This window comes from Phalacrocorax carbo, chromosome 18, assembly GCF_963921805.1.
Source record: "Phalacrocorax carbo chromosome 18, bPhaCar2.1, whole genome shotgun sequence".
NCBI classification, from domain to species: Eukaryota; Metazoa; Chordata; class Aves; order Suliformes; family Phalacrocoracidae; genus Phalacrocorax; species Phalacrocorax carbo.
Window position 1 is genome coordinate 7,591,638 of NC_087530.1, and position 20,605 is coordinate 7,612,242.

At 45.9% G+C, this 20,605-nt stretch overlaps 1 protein-coding gene across 5 annotated transcripts in view; it reads right to left on the reverse strand.

Moving 5' to 3' along the window:
* COL27A1 (collagen type XXVII alpha 1 chain) overlaps positions 1 to 20,605 on the reverse strand; it is a 214,560-nt gene that overhangs the window by 66,198 nt on the left and 127,757 nt on the right. For all 5 annotated transcript variants that reach the window (XM_064468776.1, XM_064468778.1, XM_064468777.1 and 2 more), the window contains 8 exons: positions 13,176 to 13,229; positions 12,397 to 12,450; positions 12,188 to 12,241; positions 10,273 to 10,326; positions 9,913 to 9,966; positions 7,464 to 7,508; positions 6,120 to 6,173; positions 4,617 to 4,661 (listed from right to left, as the gene is read on the reverse strand). In XM_064468776.1, the coding sequence (XP_064324846.1) occupies positions 4,617 to 4,661; positions 6,120 to 6,173; positions 7,464 to 7,508; positions 9,913 to 9,966; positions 10,273 to 10,326; positions 12,188 to 12,241; positions 12,397 to 12,450; positions 13,176 to 13,229 (414 nt within the window). The remainder of the gene's footprint in view (positions 1 to 4,616; positions 4,662 to 6,119; positions 6,174 to 7,463; positions 7,509 to 9,912; positions 9,967 to 10,272; positions 10,327 to 12,187; positions 12,242 to 12,396; positions 12,451 to 13,175; positions 13,230 to 20,605) is intronic.

Here is a 20,605-nt window from a genome sequence, read left to right on the forward strand (position 1 = left end):
AGACTCAGGCTTGGAAGCTAATACTTCTGATACACTGTCCACAGCAGCATCAGCTCCCACCCTAAAAAGTCTCTAAGGAATCTGGGTCATAAAGCGGGATACACTAGCTGTGTTTCCCAGCCAACTTGGTGGTGCTCTACAGATGGTTTGCAGAGCACTGATTGCAGCATGCCAAGCAGCCCACAATCCCAACACCCTCCTGAGACCCCTCTCGCTGTCACAGATGTGCCATTTGTTATCACAGCTTGTGCAGAGACTTGCCAGCATTGCCAACGCAAAGCGGGGTAAAGGCAAACACTGCACCTGCAGCATGGGTAAACGTCAGGATGGAGGGGGAGCACAGCCAAAAATTCTGGCCAAAATTTTGGAGTTTTCACTCCAAAACTGGGGAAAATTCTGTCTGCACTGGTACATCAAGTTTCTTCTCAAGGGAAGATGTCACCGCTCCCTGTGTACCCAGCAAGAGGAGCATCCCATGGTGTGACTGTGCTGGAGTAGGGCCCGACGTGCGATGGCAGAGCAGGGACCCTGTGACGTGACCAGGCTTCCAGCACAGTAGCTCTGCAGTGTCTGCAGCCAATACTGTCTGCTCTGGGCTAAATTAACTAACGTTGCTGTGTCTGCAAGCAGACACAAAACAAGATAGATATGTCTAGGCAAAATAAATCTCGGTAAATTATTGGGAGTATATGAAACAACTGAGGGAGATTGGGTAATGATATTCTTCACCAGCCAAAATGGGATAGACACTAAAAAGAACATTAAGAAGCAAAAGATTTAGGTTTTAAGAACCAGAATAGCCACTGGTGGCAAATATTAAATCAAAGCAGACATGAATTGTGGCCATTACACTAAAATGGCTGCAGCATAACATATTTTTCCCAGGTTCCCAGGGTTGAAAAGAAGCCTTGCATCGAACACGACTCCAGGCAGTGTGTGTAATGATGCACGTGAAGTCCCAGCAGCGGTGGCTGCCCGGATAAAGGCCCACAGTATACAGGAAAGAATGTAAAACATTTATATTAGACGGGGAGTTCAGCGTGTCGCTCATGATTCAGTCTGCTGTATTCCCCAGCCAAGGGCATGGCGGAAAAGGGATGGAGATTGTTAAAAAGTTGCTGGGGGCTTGGAGGGAAGGAAAGGGGGGGTGGACTGGCTGGTTGTAATTCCTAACTCCTGTCTGGCTTTCCCCATTTATTGTCCAGCCCTGTCATAATTAAGCCCCCCCTCTTGGCTGCATCAACAGAGAGCAAGTCAGCAATGAAGCCTTGCATAAATCATAGCCCATTTGAAAGAAACAACCGAAAGGCGAGCCCAGCGTGAGCAGGGTCTCCCAGGGACGGGACCGCCAGTCGCTCCCAGCAGGAACCGATCATGGCCTTTCTGTTTTACTGGTTCGCTAGAACTCAAAACAAAACAAACCAGGGACAAAGGACGGGAGGGAGTAAATGTACAATCCTCCCATTCAGATGAAAGAAAGGGAAAGTAAAACAGTAAATATCACAGTTTAAGGGAGGACGCTCTGACCCGCAAAGAAAAGCCATGCGGTTTAACCCCCTGTGCACCAGGGCTCAGCTGTATCCTGGGGCTGCGTTGGGTTCCCACTGCCCTCTGGGGAGCGAGGGGAGGAAAGGTGGAGACACGCTGACAAAACACCTCGTCAGATGAAAGAGGCTGCAATCACTACAGTGCCCGTAAATCCCTGAACGAGAGGCCTGCAGCTCAGAGGCACACTTGGCGGGGAAGGCAAATGCATTGGGAAAGGTGGGAAACGCAGGTGCAATTCCCTGCTCGGTTCTCAGCGACCCATCTGACCTTGGTCAAGCCAATCCATATCACCGCAGGTCAGACCCCACTTGCAAAACTTACATTATAGCACATCCCTCCTTTGTAAGAGCACTGCAAGGAAAATACAAAAAGGAGATAGCTGGTGGCACTGGTTTCCTCGGACAAATTATTTTAGATTAATATCTGGTATTTGGTCAACATGCTTTCCCCCTGAGGGAAGAGACACCCCCAAGAGGTCGCAGAGTGACTGCCCTTCCCAGCCGGTGTGATGGGTGCGTGGCTGACCCTGACGTCGCCATGTGAGTGAGCAGGGCTGTCACTTCTTGTGCCGGAGGAGGGATTCAGAAAGCTGTTCCTGCCATGACAGGACCTCCTCATTCCCATTGAGCATGTAGGCCAGCCTTAGCCTCTTTCAGCTGGCACAACCCTTCATTGATGTTTTCAGTCTCTAGTGCAGCGCAGGGGGGCCCATGGGCTAGCAGCACCCTCCCCAGTTTGCTATCCTGTCTGCTGCAGGGTGTTGCTTCTCCCACAGGGCTGTCTGGCCTTCAGCATGGACATTTTGGTGACATCCTCCTACTCTGCACTCCCAGCTCTGGACAGGAAGGCTGGTGGCCTGGGCCAGAGGCCCCATATTCTTCTTCATATTCTTCTGCCTCCATCTACTGGCAAGGAAGGGTTAAATCACACATTTCCAGGGTACGGAGGAGCCCAGCAGCTGGAGTTCTTCCAGCATATGAAGACAACAAGCATCTTATGAATGAACTTCCCCAGTTACTGTCCTTGCAATGGGAAAACAACACTTCAGGGATTACACTGTGGCTTAAAACCTCATTTTTCCAATGAGAGATCAAGTGTCACTGGAAACCTTACAGAATCTCCCATGTTTGCCTAAACGGATGTCCCTAAGAAAGGGAAGAGAGCTCCAATGAGATGGATGGCTGATCTTTTCTCATGCTGTTATCCTGAAGTTTCCATTCAGAGGGAACCTGTACGGAGGCCAGCGCAGCAAGGTTGAAAAGTTTGACCGCTCCTATTGTGCCCATGGAACAGAAAACATCAAGGCCTCCAGAACAAAAAACGGGTGAAATGAAGGTGTCTTTATGTGCCAAGTGACCTTGGCAGCCAGACCTCTCAGAGGTCTGTGGAAAACCAACCCAGCCCCAACACCAAATGCTGAAGCTTAGCTGGAGGGAGGAATGAAAACCCAACACCCCAGCATTGTTCAGCAAAGGTGTGATGGGAAAGGAGGTTATTTCTCACTAATCTGGTGTGACATTTTTGTTCTAATGACTTGACTGGTACGGAAATGGAAATTCTTTCTGGGTGATATTTCTAGGCAGAGACTAATTGACTAAGAATAATACAGGCAGCTTTCACACCACTGTGCTGGTTTCAGTGTCAGCAGAGGCCAGCTGTGTTTTCTTTTTGGTGAACAGTGCCTACAGTTTTCATCTAGGGTCAGTCCTGAGGGATGTTAAAGAATAATAATCCTAATGATGCTTTGTCCCTCAAGGGCAACATCTTGTTAAGGATCTCAAAACACTTCTAAAAATTAATTTTTAAATGTAACAGAACAGTATCCGTAGGTGCCACCTAAGAACGGGAGGCACCGTGCTAAGTACTGTTCAGACCTGTCTCATGCCTTCCACAGAAGGGGAACTGGGGCACAGAGCACTGGAAGTTGTTGCCTGAGATTGTGCAGAATCTGATAAAGCTGCAACTAGATCTCAGATGAATGGAACAACTTTGCTTCTTCAGCTGTTGCTCTTCATGGAGTAAATTAGTAACCGCAGTATAGAAACAGCTCTAAATCCAAACCAGAAATAACTATCCTTGATATATACTGACACTCATCAGTGTGCTGGTACTGAAAAGGATCCACCTTGGGTTTTTGGACTTGCTTGGGCAGAAACCCATGGAAGAAGCAACCCCCAGCCGTTGCATACAGGGGAAAGAAGAGCCAGAGAGGCTGACCAGCTAAACCAAACCAAACTTGCTGACCATTCGGCAGGGAAAGTGCTGGGAAGGACAGCTGTGCTCAGAAGCAACACCCTCTTTGCCAGGGCCAGCTGCTGCAGCCAGCTTGGTGTGGTCATGTACGAACACATAGAACATGTTGGAGGCTCCGTGGCTGAAAGTTCAGGGTTGGTGGTGGACAAGTTGGTTGGTTTCAATCACAGAGACAGGGGAACAACTGTTTCTTTTTCCTTGATGACTGTGGTTCCCCTGAAGCCTACGGGGATGATGCATGTCCCCTGCTACCCTAGCACAGTGTTCTCTCTGGCAGTACTGAGACACGCAGCTCAGTGCCTCTCTCCCCCAGGGCCTGGTTTCTTCAGCTGCAGTCTCCTCTGCTCCCAGAAAAATCCAGTGGGAGTCACAGCAGCACAGCACCCAAAGCAGAGGATCCTACCCTTAAAATCTACATAGGCAAAGCCTGGAATTTGCTCTTTTCGGGATTAGAGAAACACACAGAAATTCATAATCTTTTTCCTGACTATGGCTTTGTCTCCTTGAGAAGCAGAGCAGTCATAAGTGCTGCACTGCTGCCAGTACTGAGAGCACATCCACCTGAACGGTGACTTTATCAGAGCACTCTACTTATGGGGAAACCTCCAGATTAAAATAGACACCATGTTCCCTGTCAGCGCTGCTCATCAAGAGCTTCAGCCAGGCTAAGAGCACCCCAGCTGGAGCACCAGCACTATGGACACATTTGAGGTGGCCAGAAGCCCCTGGCCACTGCCCTCTGCCTGCACCCTGCTCAGGCAGGAGACATTATACACAGAAGATCATCAAACAGACAAGGAAAACAAAGAATTTACCTGCTCACCAACTTTCCCTGGTCGGCCACAGTTTCCTGGCTCACCCTGCAGGACAAGGAGAGACAAGGCACACCGGTTACTTGGTGCTCCCAGTCAGACCCTCAGTACAACATGATTCTTTGTACACCCATGATTTGGGCTGTTCTGTGTGAATCGTGGAAAAAACTGCAAGAAACAACATCTTACAAAACTCCCTGTGACTTGAAAGATAATCCAAAGCAAGAAACAGAGCTGGAACAAACACGGAGCAAAGGCTCATTGTTCTGGAGAGAAATTCCCCAAATGCTGGTCCTGCTTTTGTGAAAATAACCTTCACAAGACCAAACTCAGACACTGAAACATAAGCTGCCTGCCTTCCTGTGGCACAACCTAGTCCTGGTTGCTTTATCCCCATATTTAATAAGGCATGAGTTCTCATCAGGGATGTTTGTCATCAGGGATGTTCCTGAAGTTGGGGTCTTTCTGACCCAAGTAAAACATAGACAAAGACAGAAACACGTCATCAGCAGGAAGAGAGTAGGAAAGGACTGCGATTAATGGAAGGATTTGAGGAGCATCTAGGGAAAACAAGAGTGCAGACTGCCACACTGGGAAGGTGGTGTTCCTGAATGACAGAGGAGAAGGGATCCAGAAAATTCACCTGCTGGTAGAAGTGTCACAAGAATAAAAGACAACCCAGACATTTCCAGGCAATGCTGCACCCTGATGATGCTGTTGTAAAATCTCAAGCATAGGCATGTTACTGTCACATGGAGCATCCACATGAAAACCACAGAAAGAACCCACATGAGCTAAATCACGTTGCAGGATGAGAGAAATTCAGAGGAGAAAAATGAGGGGTGAAGAGAAAAGCAGGAGGAGGAGAAGCATTTCAAACCCACCAGGGATAAGGGCAGCCGTGGCAGCAGTCGAAGGCCGGCGGAGTGCCCCTGGACAGGCCATCCAGGGGCCAGACTCACCGCTAAGCAGTATTGTCTCTGGGTGATGGCAGCTGTATTTTCTCAGTAGGCAGATACTCCAGATGTGCTGCCAGACCACATTTTTGCTATTTACTGTTTGAAGAGGTTGTTTTTGTTGGGTTTTCTCTTTCCTTTTGAGTGTGGGTTTGTGGAGCGGGCTGCCCTGGGATGGCTCCTGCTGCTAATTAGGCAGCAAAGATAGGAATGATGTGTATTGTTTCAGAACAAGAACGTGGAGAAGCAATGGAAAATAAGATGAGATGATGGAGGGAGGGGGGTTGGTTAATATCAAAGGAGGAACACACTTGTTTATAATAAAGCACATGGCTTAAAAAAAGGCACCATCGATCTTTTTGCTGAAGAAACCAAGCAGAAGCAGAGACCCCAAAATTCAGAGAAAAAGAGAAATCCTCAGTTCCCCTTGTCCTCTCTGGAATGAATACCTTATGCTTACAGCATGATAAAGTTGAGAAAAGATACTTCCTTCTCCCTTTCCTCCCTTCCACCCACTACTTCTCTGATCATGAACAAACTCTTCCCTCACCTTTGGACCATCGGGACCGGGTCTTCCTGGAAACCCCTTCCGGCCAGATCGACCCTGAAATACACGGAAGAATAAACATAAAAAGGTTGCAGATGCCCTTGGTCACAGCAGTGTGCCTGTGAACCTACGCAGCGCAGCTTACAAGCAACGCTCCCAGTGAACTGAAGGTGCTAGAGACGTAACAGTCCGTACGGAGGCCAAGGCAACACAAGAGGAAAGCTCTGTGTCTCGAGCAGGTTTGGTCTGTGGGGAACATGCCTAGACAGCTACTCAGCCCATTTCTGATCCTCCAGCTCGATTCCATTACTTAAACATCACATCAGAAACATTATGCATGGGCTGTAATCAACCAAGCCAAAGGCTTTGTGGCTGCCCTTTAGTTTATTATGTGCCACATTCAGCTGGATTTTTTCTACTTCCATCAGTTTTGTTGTAGCAATACCAGCAAGGACACCGGCAGCCTGAGCATTCAAAGATGGTACTTTCCTAGTGTTGCCAGGGCCTCGGCCACATATGCTTCTTATGGGCTCTGTCCCTGGCATCCAGAGAGGATATGGGAGTAGGACTGTCCCTACAGTGGGGGAAGCCAGGCTAACATTCACAGCCACAGCTCTGAAAAGCAGAAATGAGCCTGCAGACCAAAAGGTTCATGCTGAGCCTTCCCTTTGGCCAGAAGAACACTTATGGTGCTGTCCCAGGCACTGGAGTAACTGGATTTATTGTGTTGCTCCAGAAAGGAATAAAAGTGTCTACCAGAATAGTGGAGGAAATGCAAGATCAAATATTTATTTTCTGATCCACCCAGAAGCTCCAGCACAGTTACCCATTTTCAAGGTATTTTACTATCCGGCAATGACACTTATGTACATAAACGTTAAAAAATCCGGAGCTGACAGCTCACAGGTATGATAATATTCTTTTTGCTTCTTCTGGGTTTCTGTGATACATGACTATGTTCAGAGTGACGCAGAGGTCAAAAAGGACTGTTTCACTGTCTGGTCTTTTTTCTTGCATTTCCCTCTACTCACTGAAAACTACAATAAATCCAGTCAATGTGCTTTATCCTGAGGATGAACTATTTAAATGTTAGAGAGTTTTTCAAGGTCTGAGACTTTAAGCAAGTTATAAAATTAGAGTCCCACTCAACACCCTGTGCAAGCCACATCCTTGACTTTCAGCCATCCTGGATCAAGCAGTTGGACCAAGCCCTGGACAATACAATATTTCTTAGAAGGGCAGATCACTTTCCAAACCAGGAGGTTTGAAGCTTTATATTAATTTAACTACAATTCCATTGCAAGGTCAATAGAGCTGGCAATAACTGAGTAAACAACTGAAACCTACCTCTGGACCAGGGACTCCTGGTGGTCCTAAGGGTCCTTCATCTCCCTGAGGTGAAAAGAAATTAAAATAAAAGGCAAAGTAGTGACAAAATTTGGACTCACCATGCAGCAAGGATGAAAGTGTATGAGCAGCCAATAAGCACAGGCTGCGTGCTCAGCTGTCACATTTTAACAACCAAGTCCTTCTGAATCTTAGAGCAGCTCAGCATCTCCAAGGTTTCTCATCTCCCTTCCCCCATCTCAGGAAAAAAATCTGAAGTCAAGCCCTGCCAGTAAAGGCCACCCAAAATTTGACAAAAGTCAACACCAGTTGATTGGGCCTATCATGGGCTGGATTTGGCCCATAGGGTACCCTGGACATGCTCACATCACTCTGCTTCGTTTGATTTGGCAGGGATACGAATGATGTGGAGCTTTTCTTTTCTTTTCTTTTCTTTTCTTTTCTTTTCTTTTCTTTTCTTTTCTTTTCTTTTCTTTTCTTTTCTTTTCTTTTCTTTTCTTTTCTTTTCTTTTCTTTTCTTTTCTTTTCTTTTCTTTTCTTTTCTTTTCTTTTCTTTTCTTTTCTTTTTTCTTCTTTTCTTTTCTTTTCTTTTTTCTTCTTTTCTTTTCTTTTCTTTTCTTTTCTTTTCTTTTCTTTTCTTTTCTTTTCTTTTCTTTTCTTTTCTTTTCTTTTCTTTTCTTTTCTTTTCTTTTCTTTTCTTTTCTTTTCTTTTCTTTTCTTTTCTTTTTTCTTCTTCTCTTCTCTTCTCTTCTCTTCTCTTCTCTTCTCTTCTCTTCTCTTCTCTTCTCTTCTCTTCTCTTCTCTTCTCTTCTCTTCTCTTCTCTTCTCTTCTCTTCTCTTCTCTTCTCTTCTCTTCTCTTCTCTTCTCTTCTCTTCTCTTCTCTCTTCTTTCCTTCTTTTTCTTTCTTTCTTTCTTTCATCCCACAAAAAGGCTGTTGCAAAATTTCCCACAGAACCATTTGGCAATTGTATGGAGTTTCCCTTTTGCTTTCAAATGGGACTACACATGCTGCAGGACGGAGCTATCTCAAAATCTCACACAGCAATTGGACTTGGTCCTCTCCCTTGGCTCTACACCAATTTCTAATGTGATAGGATCAGACCTACAGTTTCTAGGAGACCTTCAATTAAGCTTCACAAAAATGATCTCAAGTGTCTAAAACCAACTGCCAAGAGAGAAATTAAAAGCGCCCTTGGCAGCCACAGTTCTGGCTGTTCTCATTTAGGTGGTCAGCTGCGGTAATGAAGTGGCACGAGCTGAAGGGCTGAAGATGGGACTGGAGGTCAGGAACCCAGCTCAGTGGGCTCAGGCAAACCACCCTCAAGACACCACATTTCTAAAGATGTAATCCGCAGCCTTGACCTACCACTTCGAGTAACAGCAGCAGTAGAGGCGCAGTGGTGTGGTCTGGTACTCATTCAAAGTCCTTCAGCACAGCTTATGTCAAACTCCCTGTCCATGTCTTCAGTCTTACTTTCGCACTCACTAACTAGAGTAAATTGATGGCAGCTTGGTCATGCCTGCCTGAACCTGGAATGCGGGCCTTCAATTCCCTTTGTGAATTGCCTAGAATATTTTTTTTTCCTATTTCAGTGCAAATAAATGAGCTAATTTGCATTAATCCTGTTTACAGAGCAAGCAAAAGAGTTCCCAGAAAAAGTTAAGAATTATTAGTGCCATTAGACCGAGCTGCTGCCCATGCATGCACTGGGTATTATTTGCACAATATCTCATGACTCTGGACAAACAGCTTACACTGGCCTAAACGAAAAGACACTACACTGAAGTCACTGGAGTTACAACAGAATAAACAGAGGGCCCTCAGGCCGCCTCTGCTGGCGCTATAAAGCGTTTGCAGCTGCAGGACAATTAAATCAATGACAATTGTCCTTTTTTAGTGACTGAGTGCAATGAAGCTTCATGTTTTCTCATGAAGTGATAAGTGAAAGCTGCAAGCTCTGAGGTGCTGGGGCGAGTGAGTCTCTGCAGAACAGCAGTTTCAGTTTGTGGGCTCTCCTTACATACGGATATTGCCCTGTGTGAGAAAGCAGAGTCTGCAGGTCCCGTAGCTGAGAGAAAGCACACTTAAAAGGAGCAGAAAGCAACAGCCAGGTCAGGGCATGCCCGTGCAAGGGGATGTGCAGGGAAAAGGGCATTTACACCCGTTCCAGGGGTGTGTGGGTGTGGAGGAACAGACTTTAAAAGAAAAGCCAATGCAGAGTTTTGGGTCAGCAGATGCCAGCAGTGACTGGAAGCAAAGATCACAGGACTGCAATTTAGTGGAAGCTCCTCTTCTGTGGGTCTCTGATCACTGAATATTATCATCTGCTTCCAGACTCAGAGGGACTGCAGGATTTCAAGTCACAGGCACCATTTCAGCATGCATTAATATTCAAAATTCAATGTTATTCTTTAAATCCAATCTGCTTTTGGTCTGAGGGCACTCACCTCCTGTCCCGGCAGTCCTCTCGGCCCAGGTAAACCTCGTGCTCCTGGCTTTCCCTAAGAAAGAGCCAAAGGAAAAGATACTCAGAAAATAGAAACAAAAGCTCAGAAGGACAATTAAAATGAGAAAGTCTCTTTCACAGCCGTGGGACATCATCCAATGTCAATTTTGTTACAGAAAAAGAATTGAAATAAAGAAAACTCTGCACTTGGAGGGACCTCAAGCCAAACAGACCAAGCTGAAACGCTGGCCAGAACAATCTTGAGGAATCTCCAGGGCTTTCTCTCTCCCCCCTTCCCACTACTTTGTTTTCCCTGCCTGCTTCCCACCCCACACAGAGCTTCAATCTCTGTTCCACTCACCTTCAGGCCTTCAGGACCATTTTCTCCTGGTGGGCCAATGTCACCTGGGAAGCCCTGAAGAAGATGAGAAATAGTCAGGGTGCATAGGTGGACTTTTGCAGCCAACTTCAGAGGACAGCTTCTGTGAGAGTTTTAATTAAGGGCTAAGGGCCGGGATATTTGTTACGTGCTGGCAGTAGCCGTGTGTGGGCCACTGCCCGGCTTCCAGAGGGAATGAAACAATGAGAGCAGCGCTATCGGTTGGATTCAAGAGCAGCCTTTCCCAGCAGCTCCCTTTAGGTCCATCTTCTTAGAAGATTTATGGCTGTGAGGGCCTCCCTGTCATCACACAGCTAAAAACAGCAATTTGGGTTTTAATTAATCTTTCTGAGTCAACGCATAATCTCACTGCTCCGAGAAACGAACTGCACGCCTCAGCGACAAAGGGAAGCAGGCGAGGAATTAGGAAAGGTGCTGACATGCTCATTAGCTGCTGCCTTCAGCCAGGCAGCGACTCCTTTCCACCCACCAGCCCTTCGCTGAGGAAACAAAGGAATCTGTGGTTATTTCCAATAGCAACAAAGAGGAACGATGGCTAAGTGGCAGCACTTGACTGAGAGCCCTTCCAGACCCAGCAAAATACCAGAACACTGTTGAAGGGAAAACAGACCATCAGTTGTGTTGGAAGTGGCTCTCTAGCATCTTATAGAGGTTGTCTGGTTGCTAATGAAGGAGAAAACCGACAATGTGCCAGGGGAAGCTGGTCCTGTGTTTAAGGTATAGCCATGACGATTTTTTTGGTAAGGGCAGTAAGGGCCTTTTTCTGCTTGAAATGGTATTTTGTGGGGGAAAAATTGAACACCCCCCGCCCCCAATATCTATGAGAAAAAGTGGAAGGAAAAACCAGGAAACATGAGACACAGAATGGGTGACGAACCCCATCTTGGTCTTCCCTACCACTCATCACCAGTCATGTATCCTCATACTCTAGCAGAGAGGTGAAGCCCTACACTGAAAAGAGGAGGGTAGGTGGAAACTGAGATGCAAGATTCAAGAAATGAGTGTTTTGCCCCACAGAAGCAGTTGAAGAAAAACTTCAAGGGCCAGAGAACAACATGGTGAGTAGAAAGACCAGTGTCCACAGAGCCTGGCTGGTGGCTGGGAGACAGTCTGGGGCTCTTGCCAGGCTAGAGACAATCTTTGGGGACTGGCTTTTCTGAACAAGAACAGAATAAGCTGTTACATATAGGACTTGTGTGGGACAATTGGGAAGAAAAAGGCTTGGAATGGTAGCTGGAGATCAGGAAATCTGAGCGCAGAGTGGTCAGAAGGTACAAGATGGACAGTTTGCCCCATCTCCCACTTTGAACAAAAGCGAACCTCAATTCATTAAATAACAGTAAATCCTACACCTCGGCATTTCTGGAGCCCTGGTGTGCCATTGTCCCAAAGCAACCCCTCCGCCCGCCGTTAGCAAAGGCTCTGACCCCAGAACACACCAGTTTTGGGATGGCAAACAAATCAGAGCTCAGGTGTCACGGTGAGCGGTAGCAGTGGCAGCCGTCCCCTCCCTCCGTGGGGCTGGGTGCCCATGTGGGAGGCAGCGTTTGGCTCTTGCTTTCCATATGAATTAGCAACAGCTATATGCATATGCCTCCTAATCAAAACCCTATGTGGGCCTGTCTGTACATGGCTTGAGAGCTAAAAACCTCTAATGGGGAAAGGAGACAGGCATCTCTAACAGTCTCTCAAATGCCGCATGGGTGTTTATCAGAAAGCTGATTCTGTGCGGCAGCAAGCTGCAGACGTCGAATAACTACTGCTGCAGAGGCAGAACGCGACTGGAGAGGCGTTATCGTGTGGGGTCGCTGAAGAAAGGAGGCTGCAGAAGTTACCAAAGAAGAGAAAGATGCGAGAAGGAAGTGGTGGGACATACCTCAGGGCCAGGTGGTCCTGGAAACCCAACTGGACCTTTGTCACCGACTTTCCCCTGCAGAAATCAGAAAAACATGGAGAAAACTGAGCTGGCTCTTGGCTATTTGCTTTCTTGTTTAGAATAGCTCACCCCTGCCAAGCTGTCTTTCCAGCTGGGCACTGATCCTTTAGAATGACAGATTAGGAAGCAGAGGATGCTTGGTTACTTACCAGGGGACCTGCTTTTCCTCGTGCCCCAGGGACCCCAGGCACACCCTGGCTGCCCTGAGAGAGACACACACACATTTTTTTAGAAAACACAATGAAGCATCAAAAAATATCAATTCCTCAGGCTCCAGCCACTCTGCAGCAGAGAGAGGAGCACTTTGTAAGGGCTGAACTCAGCCTGCAAGAAGCTGGGACAGTTGCACTAATGTCAGTGAGATGTTTCTGCTATACCTGGGGCTGAATTTAGCCCTGAAGAACACATAAGCTGTTGCAGTTAGTTGTGGCTCAGAGCCATGTAGGCCCCAGTGCAGTGCTAAGTACAGCATTAGTCAGCTGAGTCAGTATCATATTGTAGTCACAAGGGAGAAGTCATTTGCTTAGAAGTTATGCATGGCGTTAAATGCTTCACTGGGTCAGGGTTTAAGTCACTGCGCTGAGCAGACAAGATCTCCATGTCTGCAGCTGCTGGACCACACACATTCACACCCATCCCCATCAATCCCATCCATCACTTCCAATTTCTGCATGAAGATATGTCCCCTTTTATAGAAAGTCCCTAGTAGAACTGCTTTTATTATGAGTAACAACAAAATCCATATATTGACATGAACTTTAGAAAGGCACAGCCCCAAAAGAGAACTATCCGAGCAGGGAAATCTGACAGCAGGGTGCAGGTATCTCCAGCTCACCATGGCTTAAGATGAGCTGAGAAAGCTGGTGGACACACATACTACTATGTAAGTGAAAAAAAAAAAAAAGATGGAGAAAAGAAAAACAATTACCTTGTCTCCTTGGAAGCCGATATCTCCTGGAACACCTGCTCCTCCCTGATCACCCTGGATACACATCACCAGAGAGTTAGAATAGGCAACAGCCATGGCCAAAACGCCCAGGTAGATGCTAGACGGTGCATTGTACAGCAAAAGTCCCATCACTAGTTCCATTCAGAACTAAACTGCTGGCAAACTGTAGATCATATTAACTGTAACAACAACCCTGAATGAAGCATGTCTTTCCCAACATTGATTCTAAACTGAGAAATGAAACTGCAGGAGAGAGAAAAATATGAATTCCCAAGCATCGTGTTTCTACAGAAGCTGCAAGAAGAGAGACTGCATTCCTCTGGCTAACAGCAACCTTGAAGGTGGTGAAGTGCTAAAATTCAGGTGAACGGAAGAGCTAGTTCAGTTTTTGATGAATGGACCTTTTCTTTCACAAGGCTCTATAGAAAAGAACACAATACTCGGGGTTTCTGTGAGCATATCCTAGTGCTAGGATCAAAGATCGATCCTGTTCCATAAAAAATCAAGAGTAACTTCCAGTTATGCTTTAGTCCCATCTCACTGCCAATATCTAGGCTGGAATTCCCTGGGAGGGGTAGGCTGGTGTTCACTGGGATTGGGATCCCGTCTCTGAGCACACCATCATTGACAATGTTTCCTAGCCAAGCTTTCTTGCCCATTTTTCACCATCCTAACAGATTCTGACTCCCTGGGTAGAAAATAAGTGTCCGTGAGATTTTAGTAGGAGCGGTGGGCTATCTTGCACTGCCTCGTAGCCCTGCTGTAAGCAGGTGGTTGGACCAGATGACCTCTTGATGTCCTTTCCAACCTCATTTTAGTGACTGACTTAAACAAAGGATGAGTCAACGATGGGGCAGAGAAAGGAGAATTCTACTTGGGAAGCCAAAGAAGGAATGATTATAAAAACTTGGTACACTGACAAGACCCAATAGAAATAACTGTTAGAGGAACTCTGTCCCATGTACAGCACATGCCTCTAAACTTGGCTTCCTAGTAAGGGAACAAGCCACACAAGAGCAGAGAGCTATATGTTTAAACATAGTCCACATGGAAGACATATGGACTCCTGTGACAGAGCCAAAGTCTACAAAGAGATGACAGAGAAAGTCTACTTCTACTCAAGCAAGACCCACCCACCTGTTATCAGAGAGCTGAAGTAATTCTAACTACTTTGGTAACATGCAGGGGATAATGAAATTGTGAACGGTTAAGGCTTGAGTTGGGAAAGACTTTTTGAAAACAACTTTTTCAGAAGAAAAGTAATTAAGAACTATGCAGATTCAGTGATGAAAACATTTCATGGATTCATGCTAAATTTGCTTAAATATTTTACTAAGTGTTCCCAGAACATTTTACTGAGCTGTCTTCAAAACAAATTATTTATATAGCAAAACTGAAATGTTGCTCTTAAAAAAAGTTCAATTAATTTTACTTATTTGGTTTTTAACCTAAAATATTTTAATTTCAGTCAAATAACCAACATTTTGCTTAATCTAAATTATTTTCCATATATATATCTCCTCTTTTTTTTTTTTTTTTTTTTTTTGCCAATGCAAGCAAATGGAAGCAATCAGCTATTTATACAGTTTTGGTCCAGATGAACCCCAAGTATTAGACACAATAGAGATGGCAAAAAAAAGTACTGTATGACCCAGCTCATTTCCAGCCATTGCCAGATTTCTCTCATATTCTCTGGGTTTTCTTCTTATTTTATCTAATCCAAGGCTTAAAACACTGAAATCTACTCTAATTCTGGCTCCTGCCAGAAGACAGAAGGAAAAGAGTTTTTCTTGAAAGTGAGACGTTTGCTCTGAAAACTCCTTGTCTTTATCTCCTATGCTGAGGGTCAAAAATAAGATTGTTTTTTGTTTTTATTAAGCAGTTTTCTACCCGGACAGCATAACTGGCCATTGAAATACTGTTTTGGAAAAAATACTTGGACATTAAGCAATGACTACTTAAGAAGAGGGTTTCCTGAGCATAGCAAAAGGCAGGAACAAACCTTTATCCGTGACCTTTAAGCAAAGTGGGACAGTGACTTGTCTGCATGACAGAGGAAACTGTTTTCAAACTACTCTGAAGAAAGGTCATTAGAGAGGGTAAGAAGGAAGCAGGAAAGACAGAACGCATCTCTTTAGCTGGGACCCATGCAAGGTGTTCACATGCTATTGCAATAGCACAGCAAATTGTCACTGCACGAACGATCCGTCTGCAACGGCCATGAATATCTTAAACCAAAACTGAGGACCAGGGCACCCCCTTTCACCTGCCTTGCGCACAGTAAATCTGAAACTGTGGCTCAGGGTGAGTGTCCTTAATGTGAGGGAAGAAATGAGGAGGATAGAGGTCAGGCATGTTTATTGTTAAAAAAAGTGATGCCGAGATGATGAAAAGGGGCTGCAAGGACTTTGCTCATGGGGAGGAGGAGGACGGCGCAATCTGAAATTACAAACAGGCTCTGCCCATGGGATATTGCCTGTTTCATGTTTCACCTATGAAGAGAAATGCAGCTGCAGAGATGCTGAGGCCCTTCTTAATGCCACGCTGCACAGAAAGGGGGCTACGAGGCAAGCGACACGTTTGCAAGCGCGAGGCGCGTTTGCTGTCTGTAGGATGCAGAGGCGCTGTGCAAACAACTCATTTTGCTCTCAATTTGACATCTTTTTTCCCAAGACTTTCTGCTTAGCAGCGCAAGGGGAGCTAACTCTGCAAAACTACTAGAAGTATTTTACTGAGCTGTGTCCTTCACAAGTTACAGATGGCCTGATTCATAAAACTCCTTTATCTGAAAAAGTAGCTAAGATTTCCTCTACTTCCTCCAGCTTTCCTCCGTACTCATCACATCACTTGATCTTCTCAAGGCCACTCTTTATTTTAGGGTTATACAGTTATTCCTCTTCTCCCTGTAAGAGCAGATGCAATCCTCTCTGCCCTCTCTCCTTGCTTCCACAAAAACATATAAATGGAAGCAGAAGGATGACCCATTTTGCAGGAAAACGGAAGCTGTAAAAAACATCATTAAATTCTGTGGTACCAAGCTTTTATGGGGGATGCAGAAGGGGTTGGCTAGCATTGGTGTGCTCTGTGCTTGCCTGTCTAGCTGCTAGATACAAAGATGTGATTTCTGCAGGAGAAGCCCCTTGTTCCAGTTCATGCCTGGCCTCCACCATGCGATGCATACATTTGGGATTAACGAGCTGTACCTTGTAGAACACTGAACAAGGCAACATAGGAAACAAAGTCCAAAAAGCAGTGCAAAACACCCTCTCATGGAAGGGGAGAGCCCTCTCGTGCTGAGGCAGGCTCCTCCTCCTGTCATGGCGAAGGGGAATGGTAGCAGCATTTCTGAAGGATGCAGCATTGCAGTAAGGACCTTCTCCCAGGTGGACTGAGGCGGCAGCCTCGGCTACATGCCTGCTGCCCACACGCACCATCCAGCCACCCTGTCCCCATGCTTGGGTTTTACCGGCATCTGATCTGACTGCTGTTGAGTGAAAAGAGTTCTCCTCGGCTACAAAAAGACAAACCTGTACAAGGCACATGCTTGGATGTGACCAAGACAGACAGGTTTGACAGGAGATTGCAGACATCTAATTAAATCTTCATCAGCGCCTCCTCAGAAAGGCCCTATGAGCTGCAGCCTGGAGCTGATGGGGCAGGCCAGGCATGAGCGGCACGGGCTGTGCTCCAGGCACCCCCTGGCACCGGTGCCTATGGCTGCCCCCCCAGCCCCGCGGGGTCCCAGGGCAGCAATGCAGGGCCCGGCGCAGGCAGCTCCATGAGGACATGCAGAAGAGGCCAAGTTCTGTAGAACTGTGATGGGAGGAAAAAGACCGTCCCTTGCCAGGGAGGACATGGGACACTCCTGAAATCCCTATTCTCCCTCTAACGTCAGTTAGTCCGTAAGTGGCAGCAGATGGAAGGTACGAGGCCCCAAGGCTGCTCTCATCTGCCGTGAATTACTAATTACGAAAGGTTACTGATTACTGTCAGCATGGAGCAGTGAGGTTTGCTGCTCCCTGCCCCTGCTGACCCAGCATTTCAGATGCTGCCAAATGTCTGGGGCTTTTCTCTCTCTCTTTTCTTTCTTTTCTTTCTTTTTTTTTTTTTAATAGTAAATTTAACTCTATGTTTACCAGCTTTCTGAAAATCACGGTGGAGGAGAAGAGGGGAAAGCCCTGGCCATGTGATGGGAGATGGCTGCAATTCTGCTATAATCCCTCACATCCCTTTGAGAAAAACCTCCTTTTCTAAATGAGTTTATTAAAAACTACTCTCCAGAGAATCCACTTAATATCTTCATACAAGAATCAGCCTTCGGTAGGCTGGGACTCTGGTGTAAAGTGTAGATTTGCTGCTGGTATGGGCATATTTAGTAAGGCTGACAGCTACTGTTGGCTAAACCTGAGCATCATCTGTGCTTGCTAGTACCTGGATTCATTCATCTTGCACATTCAACACACTTAGCATATAGCTCAGGCCTTTCAGAGATGGACTAGCCATTGAGGAGCCCATTTACAGTCTCAGGAAAGATGCTTGGACAGTTGGCAGATGGCAGTTCAACCCCTATGGATAATCATGTGTCTTTAACTGATTTCTGAACGCTGTTCACAAACAGAGGTGTAAACAGGACTCCTGGACACTAGCACAGCTTTCTGCTGCATGGGCTGTGCATCGGCTCTGTACAGTGTGGTGCCAGCCCTTCCTTCACCTGCAGCATTCCTGGTGAACGCACTGCAGGAAAGCAGCACCAGCTTGGAAGTCTGAAATAATTTGCTCTTCAGAGGGAACTTGGGGACCTCATTCACCCATATAGCGGTACAGGGGGATGGGTGCGCTTGAGCCACACCGATGTGCAGGTAAAAGGTTGCTGCATGGTGGCTGGGCCATCTTCCGCAACAAGTTAGCTACATTCACCCTTGTAATTGCATCTTCAACATCTAGCAGAGAGGGGAACTCTTGGGAGGTGACCAAGCTATGAGTAAGGATCTCTGCAGAGGCAGTTTGCATACAACTGTGGTCTGGAAATGTTTCAAGAATGGCAAAAGGCAAACTTTCAGACTGACAGACATAGAGAATAAATACAAGATTCAGAGAGGTTGCTTATGTGTCTGGTCACAGCAGCAAGACAGTTTTGTCTGAAGAAGATGATAGAGGGTTATAATGAAGTCAAAATCTAATGGACAGAAAAAGAGCAGTAGGCAACCGAAGAAAGCCTTTAAATAAGATGTCTCAGCCTTGAAACAGCAATAGAAGCAGAAACTAAGTGTGACACAACTGGTGAGAGATTACACAAGGCAGCCTCCAACACAAGTCAATCTCTCTGTTCTAGGCAGGATCCGTCCTGTGACCCAAGCCCAGCCGGGCACTAAGCGAACACAGAGATCCTGCCTCTACTTTCCTATATGTGGGATTTCCTTAAGTCAGATATTTCTAAGATCAGCTTCGATTAAAAGCTTTTTGTAAAAACAAGGGGCGCAAAGAAAGATTTATGATGCAGCTTCTTAATAAAGGTTGAGATGAAAAACATTTTTATTGAAATGAAGCAGCCGGCAAGAGGAAAGATGATCCCAGCAAGGGTAAGGTCCAAGAGGCCAGGGTGTAGTTCCCACCTCTAGCAACCTCCACCTCGGTCACTTCTGTGACTCAGGAGCCCTCACACAACGTGAAGGGCATAAATATCCCTTCCTCCTACCACATGTGCATTTAGACCACAAACTCTTTGAAGGCAGAATTTTTCCATTGCTACAAGCTGAGCAAAAGCAGCACGACCAGATATCATTTAGATTTCTTAGTGGTACCAGAGTATAAACAATTAAAACACAAATGTAAACAAGCTGAAAGAAGGGAGGGGTGGTTTTGCTCATGATGCCCAAATGAGAGTAAATAAAAAGGCTTAAAGGTGCCGTTCACTAAAGAAACATGGGAGTGAGTAAATGAATGGAACAGACTTTTGATCGATTGGAGAAGGGATGGATTATAAACTGGGCCAACTAGCTGAACAGCAAGACCAACAAATGAGAAAATCAAATAACTGAAAAAACCACAAAGCTATTTCAGGCCAAATCCTCCCCCAAATGTAAGGAGAGCTGATGAACTTCATCTATACTCAAACAGGTGCAGCACACTTGGACGCTTCGACTAAAATCCACAATGCCAGAGCTGCGTGCCTTCACCTGAGCAGGTGAGAATCGTGGCCATCAATGCCTAAGTAGGTCTGATTTCCCTTTACCTTGTATTTCCCAACCTTTTGGCTGTTGAACTACTAGAAAGGATACACACAAGCTGTTTGGAAGCTCTGACTCTGAAATCATTGTTGGTCTGACCTGAGTGTTTGATAGCACCCAGGATATTCACACTAAAGTCAACTCATTAGGGACAGAGGAGGCTTGAGCAGGGGGGATGCTTTGTCAATCTTGGATTAGGAAAGGGTTGTAATGAGAGCCGGGAAAGAAGTCTGTCCTGTCCAAGGAAAATGCAGTGGGAGAGGTATCTAGGGAGGGAGTGAAAAGGTTTCTTGCACCACAGGAGAGAGGCTGCAAGACTGAGCATGGGATTATTGCGGGAGGATGGATAATTCTACACTTGGAAGTATTGTAAGCATAACTCTAGGGAGAGATGCAAACCATTTGGTTGCAGTGATAGCAGCAGCTGGAGAAATACTGGGGATGAACGGAGCAGTCTGTGTGAAGTGATGGACACTCTAATATCCAGGAAGGTTAATTTTGCTAAACAATGATTTAAATGTTGGTGATTTTTAAGATATCCAACCATTTCTTCCAAGAAACAGACAGAAGAGTCTATGGGCTCTGGGAATGGGTGTTGAGTCAAGAAACCAGCCTGTCCTAAAGAAAAGGTCCTTCTCTTGCCCTGTCCTTCCTCTCTACAAAAGTGATGATCAGGAAGTACAGGAGAGAAATGGGAACTGCAGACACAGGAGCCCTGGCAAAGAGCTGCTATAATATAAAGAGAGTGGAATCAACTGGCTTGATGCTTCTTCCCCCATGTGCAGTTCTGGGCTGGTAAATCATTCTCTAAAAGCAGGCATCTAACAGGAGAATAAAACATTAGACAGGAGGAGGAGAAAACACCAAATGGTCATTTCCCATTGCCCTCCTGAGCAATCAGAGCCAACAATAAATGACTGCACCTCCCACTCTTTCAGACTAAATAAATCCTACAGTTGAATATCTGTGGGAGAATGGTTCTTGTGACAGTGAGATATTTAAACAGAGCTTCATGCTGATTTAGCTCAAGCTGTGTGTTTCTGTGCCAGCAGCACCAAATCATTGCAATCAATGCCCCTCTCCTTTTTTCTTTTTCTAAAGTGATTTATATCAGTTTGGCGTAAGGCAATTTCCTCTCGGCAGGAAGCTGAACCGAGGTGAGCCTCTCTGAGCAGCAGCAGA